General features: G+C 42.0%; 1 protein-coding gene across 1 annotated transcript; it reads right to left on the reverse strand.

The window, feature by feature from the left end:
• Positions 1 to 4,208: 4,208 nt before the first annotated feature.
• Positions 4,209 to 19,598, reverse strand: HORMAD2 (HORMA domain containing 2). The gene is made up of 12 exons (XM_032199228.1): positions 19,543 to 19,598; positions 18,552 to 18,696; positions 17,102 to 17,165; positions 16,055 to 16,091; positions 14,694 to 14,714; positions 13,926 to 13,952; positions 12,481 to 12,548; positions 9,705 to 9,856; positions 8,858 to 9,111; positions 7,910 to 8,018; positions 6,663 to 6,727; positions 4,209 to 4,232 (listed from the first exon to the last, which is right to left on the reverse strand). The coding sequence occupies exons 1-12, from the start codon at positions 19,591 to 19,593 to the stop codon at positions 4,209 to 4,211; spliced, it is 1,017 nt and encodes a 338-aa protein (XP_032055119.1). The 5' UTR covers positions 19,594 to 19,598.
• Between the last annotated feature and the right edge of the window lie 807 nt (positions 19,599 to 20,405).

Here is a 20,405-nt window from a genome sequence, read left to right on the forward strand (position 1 = left end):
AGAAATGCAACACTAAATGGGATTAAGTCAAATCCTACGTATGTTTATTTGACTTTAACCAAGAAGTAAACCTCTTAAACGGTGTGGTGAAAAGCAGGAAATCCCTCCCATTGACTAAACATACAATCAAAGGCTCCAGAAGTTGATCAATTGTATTTTTTTCCCATGTACTGGGATGCATGACTTAGAGAGCTCAGCCTGTATGAATGTTGTTGTCTTACACAACCACTACAAGCCTCAGCTCCTCTGCGGCGTCGAGCCAGGTGCTTGCAGGCCTCCTCTGCGAAGGGACAACGCTGAGGACAGGACGGGGGGACAAGTCCAGATCAAGCAAAGATCAAACAAAGACAGGAAGAGACCTGTGACCTCCTGACTCTCAGTCCACGACGTAGCTCTGGGTCATACCATGAGCACACAGTGAGTGTGAATCTCCTGTGTTTTACAGTAGTGCGCTGTGTGTAAAAATGTACTATTTTGCCACAGATTTTTTTTTTTTTTTCTGCGAAATTACAGCTAACTTGTGAATCATGCAAGTGTTACTAATTTCTGGCATAAAGCTAACAGGACAGCTGCACTTTGTCTGGAGAAGATATCAGGCTAAAAATAGATTAGACTTAGATTAAAGCCTTCCCAAGGCAGACTGGTGGATGGAGCAGAATGAGCAGACTATGGCTACACTGCTATTCTTAGATAGACAAAATCAGGACCTAGTTTTGTGCTCTGCAATTTTCAATCCCCAGTGTCCCCGTGTATGCCGGCCAAAAATTCCCAACATAAATTGATGCAAATTTACAGCTCTTCTGGCATGTGCTTTGCTTCCCAAGGCATCCTATGTAGAAAAGCTAGAATAGCGTAAGTGTTCAACTGTGTCCCCTCTTTGTCCCCGGCCTACCCCATGCTGAGGTTTGGCACTTGGTGCATTCTGTGCCCTCAGAAGACTTCCCTTTGTCAGGACATGGAGTGTTTAATGTGGTACCTTGTAACTACCCTAACAAATTCAGAAGCACATGAATATCAAAGGAAGCCCAGTTCCATCAAGCAAGCCAGAAGAATAAGGACTGAGATACACGACTTAACTGGTGAAATAAGGCAGAACAACCCTCCACTGCCAGGGCAGCAAATATCTGCAGGGTACATCTGTCACCATCAGGAAACTTTAATCAGAGAGGGGCAATGTCTGATGTATTCTGTGATTTCAGCTGCAGCTAACTCAGTAGCACAGCAAACAGTCGCTGCTTGCAAAAAGCAAGACTTGGAAAAAGCTCTTTGAATGCAGCCCCTAAAACGTGAGGCATCCCCAGTAAACGGGCATCTCTGGTTGAAGGCAGTAATTTGTGTCGGCTCACTGACAGCTGGCTGCTCCATGCCCTCCAAGGCACAGATAAATAAAGGTTCACAAGTCACTTTGTGGTGCCCTGTGAAAAGACAAGAAAAGAACACAAACAGAATTGCAGCAAATTCCATTTAAACCTACGGAAAAGCTTTCCTTTACTATGAGGGTGATCAACTGGCACAGGTTGTCCAGAGAGGTCGTGGAGTCCATCCTTGGAGATGCTCAGATGTGACTGGACAAGGTCCTGGGCAGCCTGCTTTGAGCACGCAGGCTGGTCTAGACACTCTCCAGTGGTCCCCCCTGACCTTTGCCATTCTGTGAAGGCAGCACAGAGGTTAAACGGTCGAGGCAGGGCTTGGCACTAATCTCCTATCAGTTTCCAGTAAAGCTAACGCACTGACATCAGTAGAATTAATCCTGATCTTCATCTGTACGAAGTGGAGGAGAATCACACTGGTTAGCGTGCAAGCCAATTTACGCAGGTGGAAGAATGAAAGACGCTCACTGTGGTGCCCCGGTGGAAACTTGCCACGTTTCTGTCCCCAGGAAGCCATGCCAAGACATCACTGACTACCACTAGCCCTCTTCATTTTCCAAAGCTCACTGTTAAAATCTCTGTCATTCAACGCAATTTCCTTTTTTGAAACTGGAAGTCTCACGGGTCTACTCTGTATCTCGTATATCTTATTGCGTTTAAAGGACTAATGAACAGATTTTTTGCAGAGTAGGGAAAAAAAAAGAAAAAACACTTAAAAAATACCCAGTGGAAAAAAGCACACCAGTCTCTCTCCTCGTAGCCTCTATCAGGACCCTCAGTCGTGCTCACGGGATATCCTCACAGGATATTAGATCTGTCCAGCCTTACCCTGTGCAGATTTCTCTAGAGGGCCTGGTTGCTGGCATGTGCATTATGAACCTGTCCAAAGGCAGTCGGTGCAGATGCTCCGTGGCTTCCATGTCCCTGGAGTAGCTGTCAGGGAATCTGAGGGCACGTGGGTTGACTCTCCCCCATCTGTGGGGTGATGAGCCTCACCTCTGAATGAAGAGATCACAAGGAAACTGTTTCCTAAGCAGTTAGGGATAGCAGGAATAATTCATGCAAGGGATAAATGGCCCCAGATACATCTAAGGATCTGACATGAATTCAGAGAAGCCAGGAATTTCCTGACCTCCTGGTCTCCCTGCTCACAGAGCTAACAGGAAGGAGAAAGGCTAGCTCATCTCTGAATCTTGCTCTCTTCATTGTTTGGGTCTGTGTTGCCTCAGCTGCTCTGGAGGAGAAAATGTTCTGGGAACTTCTCATCAGATACAGTTTGCTTGATAGACAGTTAGAGATAAACCTTTCTTTTTTTCTTTTCTGCAAAAGTTCAAGATAATGACATTGCCACAGAAAAATGCTTTCCTATTGCTCTGCAAATGGCAGACTTCACCCTTCAACTGCTTTCTGTCATGGCAGTTGTAAAAGTGGTTTGCCTGGGAAAAATCAGACAACAAAGGTCTTGATCTTCAAGCTGTTTTTCTGCAACTGGACCCACTGGTGCTGACCTTCGCTTTCAGACAGAAGCCACAGACAACACCAGAGCTCAGCAAAGGCACGAGAATCTCCATCAGGATGACCTGGCACTGGCAGACAGCACAGACACTGCTCACAATGTGTTGGGCATGAAGGACCACTCACACTGCCTCCCCTTGCTACCACAGTCCCTAACAGAAAGTGGGATGTAGCCCCTGAGACTTCTGCATGGGGAGCAGCAGCTGGACAGCCCAGCTACCCTCTGATGCCTAAAATGACACTGTTTTACAACAGTTAGGCAAATGAATCTCTCCCTAGACATCTTTCAGACAGCTCCAGAGCTGATTCACACAGCAGCAGCATGCCTCCGCCAGGCACAGAGCCCCCTGGGCTATCAGTTATCCAAACCAGTTGTGTCCACGCACTTCTGTCCCACAGCAGTCCAGCAGCATGAGCGTGGCCAGTCCAGCAGCATAAGCAGTGTCTGGCCCTAGCTAACGAAGCCAAAAACTCAGGAGGCAGAACTGACTTGGGCTGTGCTGCGCTGATGCAGCCACACCATTTCCAGTTTTGGCACAGGCTTGGTCTGGGGCGATTCAGGGCTCTGCACGGCTGCTGCACTGTGCAAAGAGACTGCACTCGAAGGACCACCCCAGAACTTCAGCCCACAGCTTGCTGATGGGAGATAAAAGCCTGCAGAGGCGTCCACATGCTCAGCTTTTACTCATCTTCTAGAACTATTTCATTCCAAATTCATTCCACTTAACATTTTTGCTTATATGAAGACAAAAAACAATTTGCAGGACAAGACGATGAAAGGATTCAAGAAGATAAAGCAGTATGCTGAAGTTTTTCAGGTTATCTTACATTCAGTGCAGGAACCCATTCCCACCAGCAGATTTCTGTACACTAAATCAATGGGCAGCAATTCCCTACTTAATACAACTCTTCAGACCACAGCTCCTAGAATGCCAGTGGCAACTAGCAAGACGCATAAAGATAGCACACTGGGACAAATCCTTGGCTGATGCAATCAGAAAAGCTCTCCTGAAGTCAGCAGAGGTAGGCTAATTTACATGCTGGTGTCTAACTCTGGATGATTAAGCACAGAGATGCTTTGCTGGGAAAGGGCAATCTCTCATTTGATCCTAAGTATCATCAATCATTAGATTGCAGATAACAAGCAAGTTGAGTACATGTAAATTTTTCTCCAATCTGAAAATCCTCTGTCAGAGACTCTCCATGGCCATTATCAAACACCAGTTATAGTTCTAACTGGGCAGGAACGGCTTCTTCTCTTTTGGCAGATCTGCATCCTTTGCTTCGCCCATGTCATACTGATAAAAATAAGCCTGTAATACTTTAATTCCTGGTTTTCCTGAAAAGCTGTATGTCAGGAAGATAATGAACAATAAACTCTGACCCAACAGCACAGATCTTATTTTTGATAATCCAGAATCCAGAAGGAATAAAGCAGTTCACCCGGATGAAAAGCAGTAATGTGCTGGTCTTTACTTCCCAAAGCAACTTCTGGTTGCGAGTACCAGATTTTTGAATTCAGCACTTTCTGGTTATCAAATCCTTGTACAGACCCCTAACTCTGGGACCCTCCGAACTGGTTTAGTTAGATTTGAAAATCTTGGCCTTAAACTTTAGAGAGTTGAGCACTGAAACCCAAGTCCCTGCAGTGCTGCTCCACGAAGAGCTGAGCGAGCTGGCGCTGTGCGGCCAGCAGAAGGGCGAGGTCTCCTCCCAGGCCCTCTTTTCCCCATTCCTTACTTCCCAGTCTTGCCCGCTCCCTCACGGCAGCACTGGTATGTGAGCAATTAATTAAGTGAGCAGTTCAAGAGGCTCTTTTGGTGGAAACCTAACACTCGTCACGCACTAGCAGTGAGAGTCTAACGGCGATGTCTGCCCAAAATAGGGAGACCTCAATGGCCCAGGCCAAGTTGTTCCTCGAGCACCCTCACGTACCAAGCCGAATGAACTCTGGAATCCAGGAGAAAGCAATTCCCTGCGGAGACCTCACGCCTCCTCAAATCAGAGAGCCTCCCTGAACACACCTGACAGCTGGACAATGCTAAACTGACTGTACTGCAGTCTGGATAGCAACAAGATGTTTGCATTCACACCCCAGCAGGACTCCTTCTACCATCTTACCTGTATTTGACCCTGTTAGGTAACACCTAACTCTAATTTCCCTAGCCTGTCCTCATTTTTTAAGACAAACCACTCAATAGTTTGGCTTCCTGATACAAGTGGAATACACAATGGTCATTTGTTTTACCCACTTCCCTCAGAAAAGGAGGGAAAGTCCCTCCCACGTGGAAAATAGTGTCAAATTTGTATTAGTGCTGGCTTTACTGTGACGACCTGCACTTTTTAAATAGTGACTTGATTTTATTTTTCCCTAACCTAACTGAAATATTAGCCAACTTCTAAGCTGTGGGGGTTTAAAAAATAGTATCAAAGAATAAATAAAAAAACTGTCTGCCATGCAGAATTTACCAGGCAGAGGGCTTGGGATTTTTTTTTATTTTTATTTTTTTAAGTCTTTGGAAGCATTCAATGGATAAAGTGACTCTTCCACTTTTCAGTAACTGTTTCCACCACCTTCAGAAACTCTCACTATTGCTACCGTGTTCTAATGAAATTCACAGAGAGAGGTGTCTGGTGCTCTGATTATAATCATGACAGACCCGAAAGAATGTAAGAGCGTGAATCAGTGGGACAACCATGGGTTACAAACAAGAAAGGCTCCTGTTTTCACAGAGACGACAGAATAAACAATGATCAGAAGGAAACTGGAGGATGTGACAAAAAAATATGTGGTTAAAGTTTGAAAAATACCAGCCTAGGCACAGAAGTTCATTTCTAAGATCCAGAGTCAAGGCAAATACTTCTGAGATGCCTTTTGAGTGACACATTAAGCAGTCGTCTACAGTTGCTGTCTGGGTTAGACACCCCAGGATTCTTTTCAACAGAAGCAGGGAAATTTTTAGTAGCAATTTCCTACTCATTAACTTACCCTGTAAAGATTCATTTTCAGAACGTTCAAGCTCACAACATTTTCAACTAATTTGAGTGGGAGAAGGATCAAGTGGCAAGTCTGGTGGTATTCAGAGATTTGCTGTGTCACTGAAAAAACTTATGCACAAGCCCAGGAATTCCAGCTCTGATTCTGATTCAGGGTTTGACCTGGACAGTCTCAGGACGGAATTAATTTCACTTAACTTTACATATTTAAAATTACATGTCTGGTCCACCCTACTTCTTTGGATTGCCCCAGTAACCAATGAAAAAGAGATCAGCACCTCCAGGGGATAGATGAGTCTTCTTATCCTAGAAAGGTAGCCAAAAAGGGATAGGATCCAACAGTACCTGTGACTCACACATAAAGACAGTCTGCATGCAAGAAAGCAGAGGTGAAGACTATCTTAGGCAACAGACAAGCACAGTCTTCAAACCTAACACAGGGAGGTGATTTCAGAACCCTAATCCAAAAACACACACAGGTAAAACAGCCTGGTTGTGATGTTTAGTCTGCATGTGTAATTCACAAGTGCCAACTCCAGGAATAGTACAAAAATTCTTGTAGTGGATGAATGAAATAAGCTGACCATGGAATATTTGTTCCTAAGTGCTTCCAGTTCATGCTTATACCCCTATGCCGTAACACTTGTAGCAGTATGTTTGATACTGTACAATAAATCCACAGGAGTTATTTGAATCTTGTGCCATCCAGATGATGTAATATTCCATGACAATGAATTCCACATTGCCCGGCACATCATAGAACCACTAAAATTTTCTCACCTGCTGAGAGGCCCTTGAGGAAGGCATTCTGCCCTTTTCTTCTATTTCTGTCTTTGCCTTTCCACCTACAATCCAAACACATCAAAATTAGCTCTCAATTTGAAAATCCTACACTTGACTGGAAAAAAAAAAGAAAAAGCAAAAAAAAAAAAAAGCAAAAGCACGAATGAATTACTGTACCAAAACTGGTCTGAAATTGTGTAACCTTTGTTCTCAGGCAGTGCCAGCAGTGGCAGTTTATTACTGGAACAGAGATTTCAGACTAGTGCCATCTGAATGTGCAACACATTAACTTTCTGCAGCTCCAATCCATGAGGTTGACACATAAACTCCATTTTTAACCTGGCTTTTTAAGAAAACAAGGCTCATGCCAGTATATTCTCTGTGCAAGTGGTTGTGTTGGATAGGAGCTTGTCCCTTGATTACTAACTGTTGACCTTATTAGACAGTTTTCATAAAATCTGATGGGAATGTCCCAAAGTGCCTCAGAGCTTCCTGAATACAGGCAATTAGCTAAAGGAGGAAGATATTGTAAATATCCCCTTAGTGGAAAAGGTGTCAGAATGAGTTCACTCCTATCAGTCATCGGAGAATCTGCAGGAGAAAGACCTGAAAAGGTAACTTCATAGGCAGCCTAGCTTCTTTATTGCACTGCTTGGGGATCTCAGGAATGCTATTTACCATTTTGTCACTAGATGGTATTGTTCCACAGGCTATATTTGAGAGTCTCAAAGGTCAAATGCAGCAGGGTATATCAGAAGCTAGGCTTACTGATGTGACAGGATTGTTTCACAGGCTGTATTTGAGAGCCTCAGAGGTCAAATACAGCATGGTATATCAAAACTAGGCTTACTGAAGGAACAGAGAAGGCTTTTTTTTATATATGTTCACATGTTTTCATATGTGAAAGTTATTAGCAAAATCAAACTGTAACAGCTAAAGGAAAAGAGCCTTGGTGAAATGTAGATAACATAACTCAGTATTAATGAACTTCACATTTCCTCCATATCTGAAAAACCTGCTGAGATAAAGAAGAGGAAAGATAATGATAAAAAAAAATGAATGTTTCTGTTAACAAACCGAGCATACAAAACTGGCCTTTTGTTATAGTTCAATCTGATCTGATACAAAATTGATTTAGCCTGACAAACTGTTCATCCCTTTCCAAGTAGGTGAGAAAATCTACACATTATGCTAGGATGCAATTCTGTGCACAAGCTCCTTCAGTTGTGAAGCTGAACCTCTACCTGTATCTTGAAGGCAAAAAGAAGATGCTTCAGTTCTCCAGCCTGGATGGGTATCATTTTTGTCCTTTTCAGGCTCACCTGAATCTGCTCTGACAGGGAGAGGGTTGTCCTGCAATGCAAATGATGCTTTGTCTTAATAGCGTAACTTAAAAAAATATGCTCAGGTGGTATATCTACAAACTCAGCACTAACAGAGAGGGATTTTCAAAACTCCTCAGCACCCTGGCATCCCTACTCCCAAGCCTACAGGTCTTTCGGAAGAGAAATTTGCTGAGAAAAGACAGAAAATTCTGACCTAAATAGCTTCCTGTTGTCAGGTGCTGGTTATGTTTTGTTGCCTAGCACTGATCGCCTACATTAAATTGTCAAGTCTGAGCTATGGCTGCAGGCTGCCCCTTCTGTTATTCTGGAGAGAGGCACCCCCAGAGGCCCATTCATTCAACCCTAACTTGTTGGCTAAGGAAATTATCTGAACTGCCTGGTAAAGATGCCTTCTTCTCCACTAAACCCAGAGAAGGCCCCAGAGAAATTAGACACAGTGCCCAACTTTTAGATGGCTAGGGGTAGTGGAAGGAATCTCACCTAACGACATAGCGGAAAATGCCTTAGGCCTGAGAAACACCAAGTGGAAATGCCAAAGTCTGCAATTTTCCCCAGTTTGTGCGTGTCTTTGTATAAGCGTGTAAGTGTGTGTGTGTGTGTTGTGTCTCTCTCTGTATAATCACCGCCCTCTTCTGGGAGAACATACTACACTCGGTAAGCCAATGGATACGCTCGAAGGAAGATCTCATTACGCCTATGGATTTTCCAGTCCAGCTGAATCCTCTGTAGTGCTGTTGCCCTACAAGCTTATTAAACTAGGATTCTGAGCAAATGTTTCTTTTAAGGAGAATTTTGCTAGATAAACTCCATTCCTCCAGTGAAAACTGAATAGAGTTATTTCTCTACCTTGGTGCTCCCCTCCTCTTCTTCTTCATCATAGTCTAACCCTTGATGGGAGATCTCAGTGGGGCCATTCTTCTGGATCAGGTTGCTTTCAACTCTCCCCATTCTTTTGTTTTCAGTCGTAACTTTCACTTTCATGGTGTGGAACCCAGTGGAGACTGACCCTACTTTCAGGTTGACGGGATCACCATCAAACAACAGGTCCGTAGGGCCGACTTCTTCCTTAAAGCCAGGCGGCTGGTAATCGCTGGGAGTCACTACAGAGGGAGGAAGAACCCACTGCTGACAGAGAAACCAAGTTCCATTTCTCTTTAATCTGCTCAATAAAAGACAAATATCTACCAGCCTCAAGAAACAATACCAGCTACTAAAAATACTCTGTGGTTTGTTTTGTTTTGTTTTATTTTGTTGAGGGAAGAAGGGAGAGAATTCAAAGGAAAAAAATGGACTGAGCAAATGTTATCCAGGGGCTCAAAGAAAGTAACTTTAGACTGCTGAGATACCATTAATGAGCTCAACTTTCTGGAGCAGAACCCGGCAAACATAGGATGCTGGTTCCTTAAAAAAAAAACAGTGAAGGAGAGGGTTGTCTCCATTTCACACTGCATGGCTATACTGCTTACATGGATGTTCAACCCCTTCTTACAAAGCATCTGCCATCCCGGTGTGTCAGAAGGCTTTACTTTTACACCATTTCTCACTGGTGCAAACTCTCTAACAGCTAATAGATCCTACTAGTTTACTACCATTTCACCTTTCTAAGCTGTATTAATTTTATGGGACTCATGATTATCACAGAAACTGATGGAAAGGGAAGTTGTCCCTACAGCATGTGTTGTTCTCTACCTACCTTCATTGTAATAGAAGAGTTTCATGGTCAGGGTAATGTCATTGGGAAGTGGGCCAAGGTTTTGCATTAACAGGTACAGCTTACGGATCAGCAGGCTGCTGGCTTGCTTAATGTCCTCGCTGCACACCCCATTCACAAAGTTCATTTTGTTGCTACAATGGAAAGAAGAATAACAGAGCTGTTTTCCTCGGTCATGAATATTCAAGATCTAATTACAAGTACAGTGCACCCACTGACTTGTCTCAAACCACCAGCAACAAAGCTACAATGCCTTTATGTAATTTCCAGATAAACAGGGAAGTGAAACAGACTCCAGGGATGGGGTGGCATCAGCAAAACAACAGTTCTAAATGAAGAGGCATGGCATTTACATTTGAAAAGACTTTGTAGCTGGGGCAATGGACCCCATTATACAAATGTCATGACTCACTTGTTTGAACATGATTAAATTGGATCAAAGGACCATAAAACAAGTGCCTTTCACCTAAGCAATTTCAGGAATGAGAGGAATGAGGTGAGAATCCCATATAAAGCCGATTCATCACAGTGGCTATTTTCAAGTCCATTTTGCATTTTGAAGAGAAGTGAATTACATGTTTTCACTTCAATTCCATGTAAGAAAAACCAGCTCGGAAGCACATTTTTCAAAAGTGACTAAGGGGCATTCCTCTCACCTCCTTCACCCACCCAAATGTCAGCTGGCTAGTCTAAGCAAGCAGTCTAGACTGAGATAAACGTATAACAGAAGTGGGATGAATTTCCCTCTGGAGGAGTTTGTTTCTCTTGACTACTGAGGCAGATGAGATGAACGGCTGAGATCAGACAGTTGAAGGTGGACTGGATGAATCACTAAGTGACTAAGGAAGCTAAGCATCCTTAACTTTCACTGAAAAGAAGCTTTAAAGAAAGGAGCTCCTACATTACAAAATTATGTCCTTGTTAGACCACTGGCAGGTGGACAATACTGTAGGCTGGATGGAATCTAACAAATCATCACAAATTGCTTCAAAAGCAGTATGTAACCTAAGACAGCAGGGAGAATCCCAGGGCTGAATATGACTGATTAAATCACTGGAAGGCATAGCTTCATTAAGACTGACTTCCCCTTCCAGTTGAAACTTTTAGGCTCATCATGAAAACTGAGTGGCTGTTGAACAGCTTGTATTCCCAAGGGTATGTATGTTTGGTAGGCTTCCAGATGCTAACAACAAAACTGATGCCGAGCACGCATCAAATGAAATCTTGCATGTTCTGAAATGTACCAGTGAGAGGGCAAATGCTGGCAACACCTAGGGTGGAATAACAAAAAGCCACAATTTTCCTTCTACGTCATCTTTACAAGTTTTGGGATTAGCAGAATAGAAATGGCAGGGGGAAGTATGTATACAAAAAAAGGACACACCTTCCATACGAATTAACAGGTCTAGTACTGGTTCAAAATAGGAATAACATTGTGGATTTGATGCAGGAACGTGCCAACAGGTAGAAGCTGAGGAACTGAACCTCTCTGAGGGATGGGATCCATGGTGAGGAATTTGGTGAGGAACTCCTCCAAAAAATCAATACAAATAGGTCAGAGATCATCTAGGAGAAAGGTTCTCCTTACCACTCAGATACAAGGACACAGACATAAAGCATCCCTCACAGAATGATTAACTCCAGGTTTGCACATGACAATAAACCTTGCAGGTGTACAGAAGCAGTTTTATCAACTGAAGGAGCTGACAGCAAAGACGACAATACTCTGATCAAGCAGTGTCAGTCACTGGGGGCACAGACCACAGCTAAGGAATCTGGTGCCATGAATGTTCAAACAATGTGGTAAAGAGATTTCAAAGAAGCTGATATAAACAGAACAGCAAGATTACTTAGCCACTTCTTGGCCAGTACTATGGACACTAAGGAATGCTGAGTTCCATTTGGAGACTGCCGTTATTTCTAGGAACAAATGACTGATCTGAGTAATTCTGACAAAAAAAAAAAAAAAATGTACTCAAGCACCATCTAATATCTTTCATATCCCAAAGCTCTCCTCTTTTCTTCACTGTAGTAAGGACAATCAACAGCAGCTTTGAGGTAGTATCAGAGGATACAGTCAACATGGCACTCCAGATTCAGATGTGGTTCAGATTTGCTCACTAGAAAATCATTTTGCCATGTATGACAAATGATTTGGATGTGTTTAGAGAAAGACTGGTGAACAGCACACTTTGGGAGTGTTATAGAGGAGCCTCCTGAGGAGCATAAAACACAGCAGAGCTCTCTCGCTACAAAAGCAGGTTTCAAGGCCCAATAGTCCATCTTGTACCAACGGTAATTAGAGAGGAAAACCTAAAAACTGGCTAATTATTTTCCTTTGCTCGGGTTGTAGCCAATTGCCTTTGATAGTATTTAGTTTAAGTTGAACAGGACTATGCCCTACTAAACACAGTGCTGAAAAGACACAAAAAGCTGCTGCTGCTTCCTACTCAAAGATTTGCAGCACCAACGCAGGCATGATCAGCGAAAGACCTCCCAGGTCACCCTCACAAGGCTGCTCAAGCAGAATATATGCATGCAAATGCCCAAGGAAAAAAATATTGGGTGTGGGATCTTCATAAAAGGGATCAAACCTGGGAAAGCTTCACTGGAAAGAACAATGCTCTCAACTCTGACGGTATTTACAGCTGCTTAGCGACTCAGACATGCTATAATCATAAAGGGCAGTTTCTTCTTATGGCTTCAGGAACACAGAGCTTTCATAATGTAATTCTGAGAAATAAAACCAAACCATTACCTGATGATGTCCATCTGGGGCGCCTCCTTTTTGTACTTGAATTTGAATTGATACAGTTCAGTCACTGTCTAGAGATTTACGAAGAGCATGAAAAGAAGAAACAGGTCTCTTTCAATAACAAGTGTAAAGATGTGTACTGAACTTAACAACTTTATGTCAGAACACAGCACTAATTTAGTGACATGATTACAGCTTTAACTCCATTACCGCTTGCATTGGCAAGTTTTCTTAAGAACCATAACTCACCTAGCACTGAAAGAATCACAAAAAGCTGCAAACTTCCTGCTTCCTCCTTCCACTTCCTTTGTGGGCCTGACTCCCCAGCCTAAACCTCTAATGAGGCACCAAGGCCAGCCAACTGCCACAATCTGCTGATGTCCTCCCTTACTAAAAGGAAAGATGTGAGGCTTCCCCAGTGATGCAATGCCACAAGGAAATCTGGCCCAGAGTTCTGTACACAGGCAAGAAGGACCTGAAGGGCTGTTCCTACTACTAAATAGAAATGGTATCATAAAGACAAAATTCAGAAATTGCTGAATTTCAGTGGTCTCAGAATTTTGTGAGAGAGATAAAAAAAAATCTAGATGATTTTCCATTTAACAAGATTTGCTACAGTTTTAGATAAGAATATTAGGGAGAACAAACTACTTCAACACAAGAAAAAGCATGTACTGTCATCCAGTCCCATGCCTGTTGTTCACTTTTTTTCAAAGGCAGTAAGGTTGATTGGGAGGAGCTGAGTTGAGCTCTTAACTCTGAGCCTTCCTTACAAATCCCAGCCTTTAGCCTTGGTTAGGGCTAATCCTTGCTTCTTTCCCAGATGCTGTGGGGCAATGCAGCAGAACTGTAATTAGGTAAGAGTGTTCTGCAGCCATTCCCTGCAACTACTCCGTGGAGACAGAACGGATGCAGAACCTCACTTACACATTGCACTCCCGAGCCTGTCACTGCAGGCTAGATGTAGACAAAATAGCAGAGGTGGCAATGCACCAGAGAACACCGAAAGGATAAGCACACACAGTATGTAACACATACACCCCAGGTCTCGAGCAATTCATAACTTCTATCCTAAACCTCTCTGCATGAAAAACCAGCCCCCTTTTCAACACTGCTGTTAAAAAGATGATAATAGAATAAAAGAATGATTTTGAACTTCCCATTTCTTCCTTCTGGGAAGAAAAACAAAATCAGGAACATGCCCATTAGTTGCCTGTTAACATCCCTGCCTGAGGCCCTAGATGGGCCCACAGCCTAGTGCCCGGTAGGAGTGTTTGATCACAATCCAGCTCACTGAGCTGTCATTCTTGAGTGAAAGCAGAAGAAGAGAAACCAGGTCACCAGGCAGCTATGTCAGGGTAGAACGTAAGCCAAAAGTCCATTCTGAATAAAAATCTACTCACCCATGCCTTCAGTTGCCTCAAAGATTAATTAAGACTCTTTCTTACCTCCGGTTCCTTGGGATTGGTGTAAATCTGTTGTAAAAAAGCACAGTGAGCGCATTCTCCCCTTGGATAAGATGAGCCAGTGAAAAGTGACTATAAACAATGATATTTTCAAATTACAGCAGAGATTGTACTATCTGTAACATGGGATCAGAGAAAGGAATGGCTGAGAAACAGCCTTCCTCTATCAGCAGTCAATACTTTCCACTTCAAAGACAGGTAGAAGACACTCATCTGTGTAACTGGGGAGGAATGAGGCTAATTCCCATTCCAACCCTCACAGGTAACTGTTGATGCCTGAGATGTAAATGATCAAATTATGCACAGAATAGGTGCATAAAATAGCTATTGCTGCTTTACAAAAGACCAGGGCAAAAGACTCCCAGCATAGCTGCTAGTGTGTGGTTTCACTGGTATCAGAGTAATAAAGAGGACTCCTATGTAGAGGGAAATGGAGGAGACACAGCAGCTTCCTTCTTCCAAGGATGGAGGCAGGAGTTTGCTGGAAGCAACAATACAAAGCTCACAGAAGTGCTTCTTGGACTTTAAGGATTCTTGTCAGGCCTCAGAGTCAGAATTCTGACATACTGAGAAAATGTTCCCACGCAGCCTAGGAAGTTCATATTTACCATATTTAAGAAAGGTCGCTGCTCTATTAAAAACCACACATATTTTGACTTCCCCTTAAAAAAATGGTTTGACACAACCTTGACTCCAAATCTCTGTCAAGCACGGTAGAGGAAGAAAAATGCCTTGCATCCATTTACTTACTGCTAGGACAGCAATATGCAACTAAGGAGAGAGAAAAAAAGAGAAAACAGATCACAAAGTCATAATCTAACCTTAATGGGCGAGGAAAAAAAAAAAAAAACACATTTCAAAATCGAACTGCCTACACAGAGCAAATATGTACATTCAACAAACTGAGTCAAAAATCGTTATATGGATTCTTCATAGCACTGCATCAGCAACACCTAGTGGCCAGTTTACTTGGTCTCACATGCAGTTTCCCAAAGAAAACATTTGCATGCTCAGACTTCCTCTTAGGAGTTCTTTCTAAACAAATCTTCAGAGGCTATGCCAACTTAAAACTCTTTCACAATAGCACCTATCCCTACTGAAGACTAGTATTTACTCTCTGGTAAGAAACTGACCAAAGGTATTTGATTTACGCTATCGCAAGAAACTGTACATGGGACTACTCTTGAAAACAGTCTTAGAGCATTTGTTAAATATCTGTTTTTCCCTAAATCTTTGTCCAATAACAACCAATTGATGTCTCTTATAAATACCAGAGGACTAAATTCCTCCTAGAACTGTCAGCAAGCAATAAACTGAGTTCACAACATTTTGAACTACCATACACACAATGAGACTGATTTTTAAGAGCCCATCCGATCAGCAGCGCTGAAACTAACACCGCTTCATCTGATCTAGATGAGAGTCAGTTTGATGAACAGTGCTGACAGAGATGGTGACAATTGATGCTTTTTCCTGTACAGAGCATTTTTTTGTGTGAGAATCAGCAAGGAATATGATTACTTACTAGCTGATTTTGTCCTGAAACCAGTTAAACACATTACCTGATGAATTACTCTACAAAAAAAAGGAATCAAGTCTGAATCAAAGACAGAAAGATAAGATAGTTAGAGAAGATCAGAAGAAGGGAAAAGACTTGAGGAAAGAAGCAAAGGAAAGCAGAAGCATGAAAGAACCTTCCTCAAGAAAACAGGCATGGAGATCAAGACCTGCAAGTTCGGACTGGCAGTGTCTCCATCCAGAGATTGGAGAATTCAAATGTAGAACACAGAACTAAGAGATAAGTGTAGAACAAAGAACTAAGAACCCTTTCAGGCTGCAAATTATTTCACACACCATGTACAGGCAAGTCCAGGGAGCAGCAGCAGTCAATATTTGGGCTCTGGGAATAAACTCCCAAATCTCAGGGAGATACATTCTCATGTATGCTCATATATTCTCAGGCAGGGTCTTCTCCCTACCCCACAGCTGTGAATGTGTGTTGTGTGCACATAAAATCACTACAAAAATATAGAGCAGGAATAGAAAGAGAGTTTTGTCCATACTTTATGAAAAAAATAGAAAAGTCCATTAAAAAACACGCAAGAACTTACATACTGCCTCTCCAAAGCATCAAAACAACCTTGAATCCTGCCGGGGAAAAATATTTTAGTACTAACCAGCAATGTTTATCACGTAATCTGTAAACATACACTCATCAAATACAGTTTAAAGTGCGTATATTCTGGAATTAAAACAACACAGCTAATAACGTTTTGGTCTCGTAAAGTCCTTTCCAGGTCAATCATCAGAAAGGCCACATCATCCTCTGCATTTTTTCATTGTTTATATAATCAAGGGTCGGTCAGCCTAGAGCCCACTTCAGTCCTGACAGTGACAAGGACCTGAAGCCTGGCTCGAAGTGGCTCTCAGCTCAGTGCTGTTTTGGCTCCCCGAGACTGCGCTCCAGCAGCTCTTTTCCCAATGGCTGCATACAGAGTTTGGCTGAAACTTCACTCTGAACACAGCCTGACATGTCTGGTCTTGTAAATTTTTGCTATCTGATGCATAGTTTACAGCTAAGGACTTTCTCAAAGCAGTAAATATTACTTGAGGTAGCAATGGTCCTTGAGTCTTTGCAGCTGCCTATCTCCTTAGCAAATCAAAGTCAGACTCTCTGCTTGCTGAGCACATGCTAATTCTGAAAGGCATCCTAAATAGCACAAAAGACAGACATAAGGTACTTAGACACACAATATCCAGGGAGATAAAATATAGGACATACTTAAAAGAATCTACAAGAATCACTATAAAAGTGAAACTGGAAAATATTCAAACAAACAAACAAACAAAACCAGAATCAATCTTGTGATTTTCTTTACTCTCTCTGCCTACCTATGCTGCCTGTATGCTCTGGGGCCTGACCATGACCTCACTGAAGTTAACACTTCAAGAGACCTTGAACTCACATGATCTGCTAGCTAATTCTGTCTTGCTTACATACAGGGCCAAGCACACGCTGCAGCAGTGGGAGTTGCACTGGCATATCCAATCGCACTACTGGGCACAGTATTTTCAAACACAGGAAGAAGAAGAATGTGAGGGGCAGATGTCTTGCTATTCAGCACAATCTTGTCTTAGTTTCGCTGTTACTCACTTACCACTTGACTATCTGAAATGATCCCAGACAGCTTTTATCTTCTCGGAGAATTTTTAGACAGAGGTCTGCAAAACCAGATTTAGCACATAGTTACCATCCTTATCACAGCTATTGGGCAAACACTGAAACCAAAGCAGTCATCCTCCCTTTTTTGGATAAAACACTATCTGGAGGTCCTTCCTGAGCGGAAATGTTGGTTTTCCACTAAGTCCCAGGTGGGCTGACACAAGCTTATTGCTGCATTTTCAAATGTCAAAGATTTTCCTCAGATGATCTGGACTCTGCCAGAAAAAAAGTGCTAGTTATGGCTTAATTTCAAAAAACCTACAGCTTCCGTTGCCCACTCCCTCTCTTCTTCATTCCCATCTATTCTGGCATTTCCAAACAACACCTTCACATCTGCATTCACACTGCACCAACATCTGAATGAGATAAATGACTATACATAGAATAAACTGCTTCTGTTAAGCTTTTCCACACAGTTCCTTCTGCCACTTTTTTCAGGCATTACAAATGGCAAGAAGAACCCCATCCTGCAAATGAGGCGGTGAATTAATAACACCTTAGGAGTCAACCAAAGACCACTTAAAGGCATAAGCAGGCCAGATGTTAACATTTTTGATCAAAAAGGCATTTGAAAGGCCTGACATTTGATTAGAAAGACTAGTGGCTTTTCAGGGCTTGGTGATCAAAAGACAATTTGGGATTTCCTGTGCCCTCAACCGAGTCCACATGTGACCATGTTTCAGGGTAACTACCTGCCTAGGTAAAAGCATGGAGATGGATTGGAATACAAAGGAACACTTTAGACCTGCGAAACACATCTTGAATGAACAAAAAGAGGATGATGAATCAAAGCATCATGAATTCTTGTGATCCTATGACAAGTCTTACAGTAACGTCCTTCTTCCTTAAAGGTCTGACTGTAGTTAGTTTGCTAATTCTGACCAAACACATGTGGTTATGTGACCTAGTCAATTTTTAGAGAAAAAAAAAAATATATATATATATACATATATATACATATATATATATATGTATATATGACAAAAAGAATTCTACTTTCTATCTCACAAAGAAAGCTGAAAATTTGAGCTCAAAAATCCACTGGGAAATAACACACATCAATCAGAGCTGATTTTTAAATACTTACTGATTCTTAAGTCAAGCTCCTGACTCTGGGGACTGGCAACACCAAGGAAAAATTATAAACCAAAAGAGACATGAACAGGAAAGCTGTGTGTCGCTGTAAGCTGTAATAGCTCTACGTTGCCTTCTATACTCCATCTGATGCAGAAGCCTTGTCTGCATCAAGGCATGAGAAAGCATGCTAGCTGTATTCCTAATGAACTAAACTCATACATACATGAGCAGCTAGAAGCTAATCTGCAGAGTACATTATTGCTAAAATATAGCAAGAATAAGAATGCAGCACAAACTGGAAGTGTTACCATCTAAATAGCGAGTTCCATATGAACTCTCTGGGAACAGCCCTCTCAGGTATGTTATACAGGAGACAGAGATGGCCAGAAGTCTTTTTACCAGCACCACAGACTGCTGCTCAGTATCAATTTTGTTGGGGAACAACACTGATTCCTGAAAAAGAAGGGTAAAGTTAAAAGTAGAGCTATTTTATATTTAGAAATGACTCTCAACAGGTAGAAAGAAAGGGTAACTTAAAAAGGTAATTTTAACAGTTCCCTGGTCTTCATATCACACAGAGAGGGATTCATGCCAAACTAAGTGTGACTAAATATTTCAAGGAATGTTATCAACTGATCTGATTTATCCAAATGCAGACTGCATTGGTCATTACCCTCCTCTATCACAGCTGAACATTCCCACCCCCTCTACTGTACCAATGCAGACACTTAGCAGACAACCACCCCTTAAAAACAAAAGTGTATATAGTTTTCTGCCAGCTCTGCTCTACAGAATTAATACTGGAGTCAAGCAAGTGCCTGTGCTGGTGTGTTGTTTACTGCAGTACCAAAGTTCAGTGCCTGCCCCAGCTTTTTTTGAGATGTGACAGCAGACCAAGCCTGTCAACACTGTAGGCAGACCTACTTTTCAGAGCAATTTTAACACAGAGATGTAAACATGTCTAAGATTGGAGCTAATGTAAATACTAAGCACTGCATGACTTAAACATGAAAAATCCCAGTGGAAAGTATACTAAATTTAGTTCCTCTATTAGGTCATTGCGTTACTTCCTGCTAATAAAGCCCTGTACACACCTCATGAGCCTTTATTTATTTAGTCAAGTATGTCAAAACCCCATGCTGTATCTTCCTGGACTCATTAAATTGGAAATACCTGCTTTTTAATTAAACTGAACAACATAGCCAGCAGAAAGTGTTCCCAGCTCACAGGGTACAGATATGTCAGGCACTAAAACTGACAGGTAAAATTGCCAGCAGCATCACATTTCAAGGTTTTTACCTTAGAAGACTTCTTTTCTCTAGCGCGTAAAAGCTGACAAGTGGCCATCATGTATTTCAAAGACCTGTCTTCCACTTGCAATCGAAAACCTGAAAAAAAGCAGATGCGATACACCTGGAAAATACGCCATCATTACAACTCCTCATCTTCCTTAAAGTAGGAACTAGATTCTTCAGCCAGATTCGAGTATAAAAACTAATTGCCAGCTAAAGCAAAACAAACCACAGATACACTATGGCACTGTCTGGAAGTCTGCAGAATGGAAAAACTCTCTACTCACTGGTAAATGATCAATAGTATTTGAAATTCAGGGCCATAAGTGTACTTGATGTCAGCTACTGCCCTTTTAAGTTGCATTTTTCATATTCCAAGCCACAATGTTAATTCCTACAACCATTAAAAAGTGTGAAGGGGGAATGTGAAAGAACTGGAATTCTGCCAATGGTAGCCAATATTTTAGCAAGGGTAAGCAGGAAACACACTAACATCAATCTTGGCCAGAATAAAGGAATGACTCTTCTGGGACACCTTGAGAAAAAAAAAAAAAAAAAGAGAGAGAGAGAGAGAAGTCCACAATGTTTTAATGAAAGCACGTCTTGTTAAACAAACCTGGATTAAAGAGGAAAATCATTTTTTATTTTTTTTTATTTAACAAGAATGGAAAGCTGGTTGATAAAGAAAATAACGTGGACGTTACATGTTTGGCACTTCAGTGAGGTGCTTCATTTAGCACCAACTGACATCTTGATTAAAAACTTCCATTAGATGGAATTAGCAAGGCACACATTAACCGGTTTGAAAAATGGCTCGCTGCAAGATCTCAATGTGTATTCGCTAATGGGGAGACGCTAATGAAGAACACC

Source organism: Aythya fuligula, chromosome 17 (assembly GCF_009819795.1).
Source record: "Aythya fuligula isolate bAytFul2 chromosome 17, bAytFul2.pri, whole genome shotgun sequence".
Lineage (NCBI taxonomy): Eukaryota > Metazoa > Chordata > Aves > Anseriformes > Anatidae > Aythya > Aythya fuligula.

Coding starts and splice junctions, on each gene's coding strand:
- HORMAD2 (XM_032199228.1), bottom strand. CDS start 19,593: ATGATGGCCACTTGTCAGCTTTTACGCGCTAGAGAAAAGAAGTCTTCT. Junction 13,953..14,693: donor TGCATATTGCTGTCCTAGCA/GTAAGTAAATGG, acceptor TTTTTACAACAG/ATTTACACCAATCCCAAGGA. Junction 4,233..6,662: donor CCTCAAGGGCCTCTCAGCAG/GTGAGAAAATTT, acceptor CCTGACATACAG/CTTTTCAGGAAAACCAGGAA.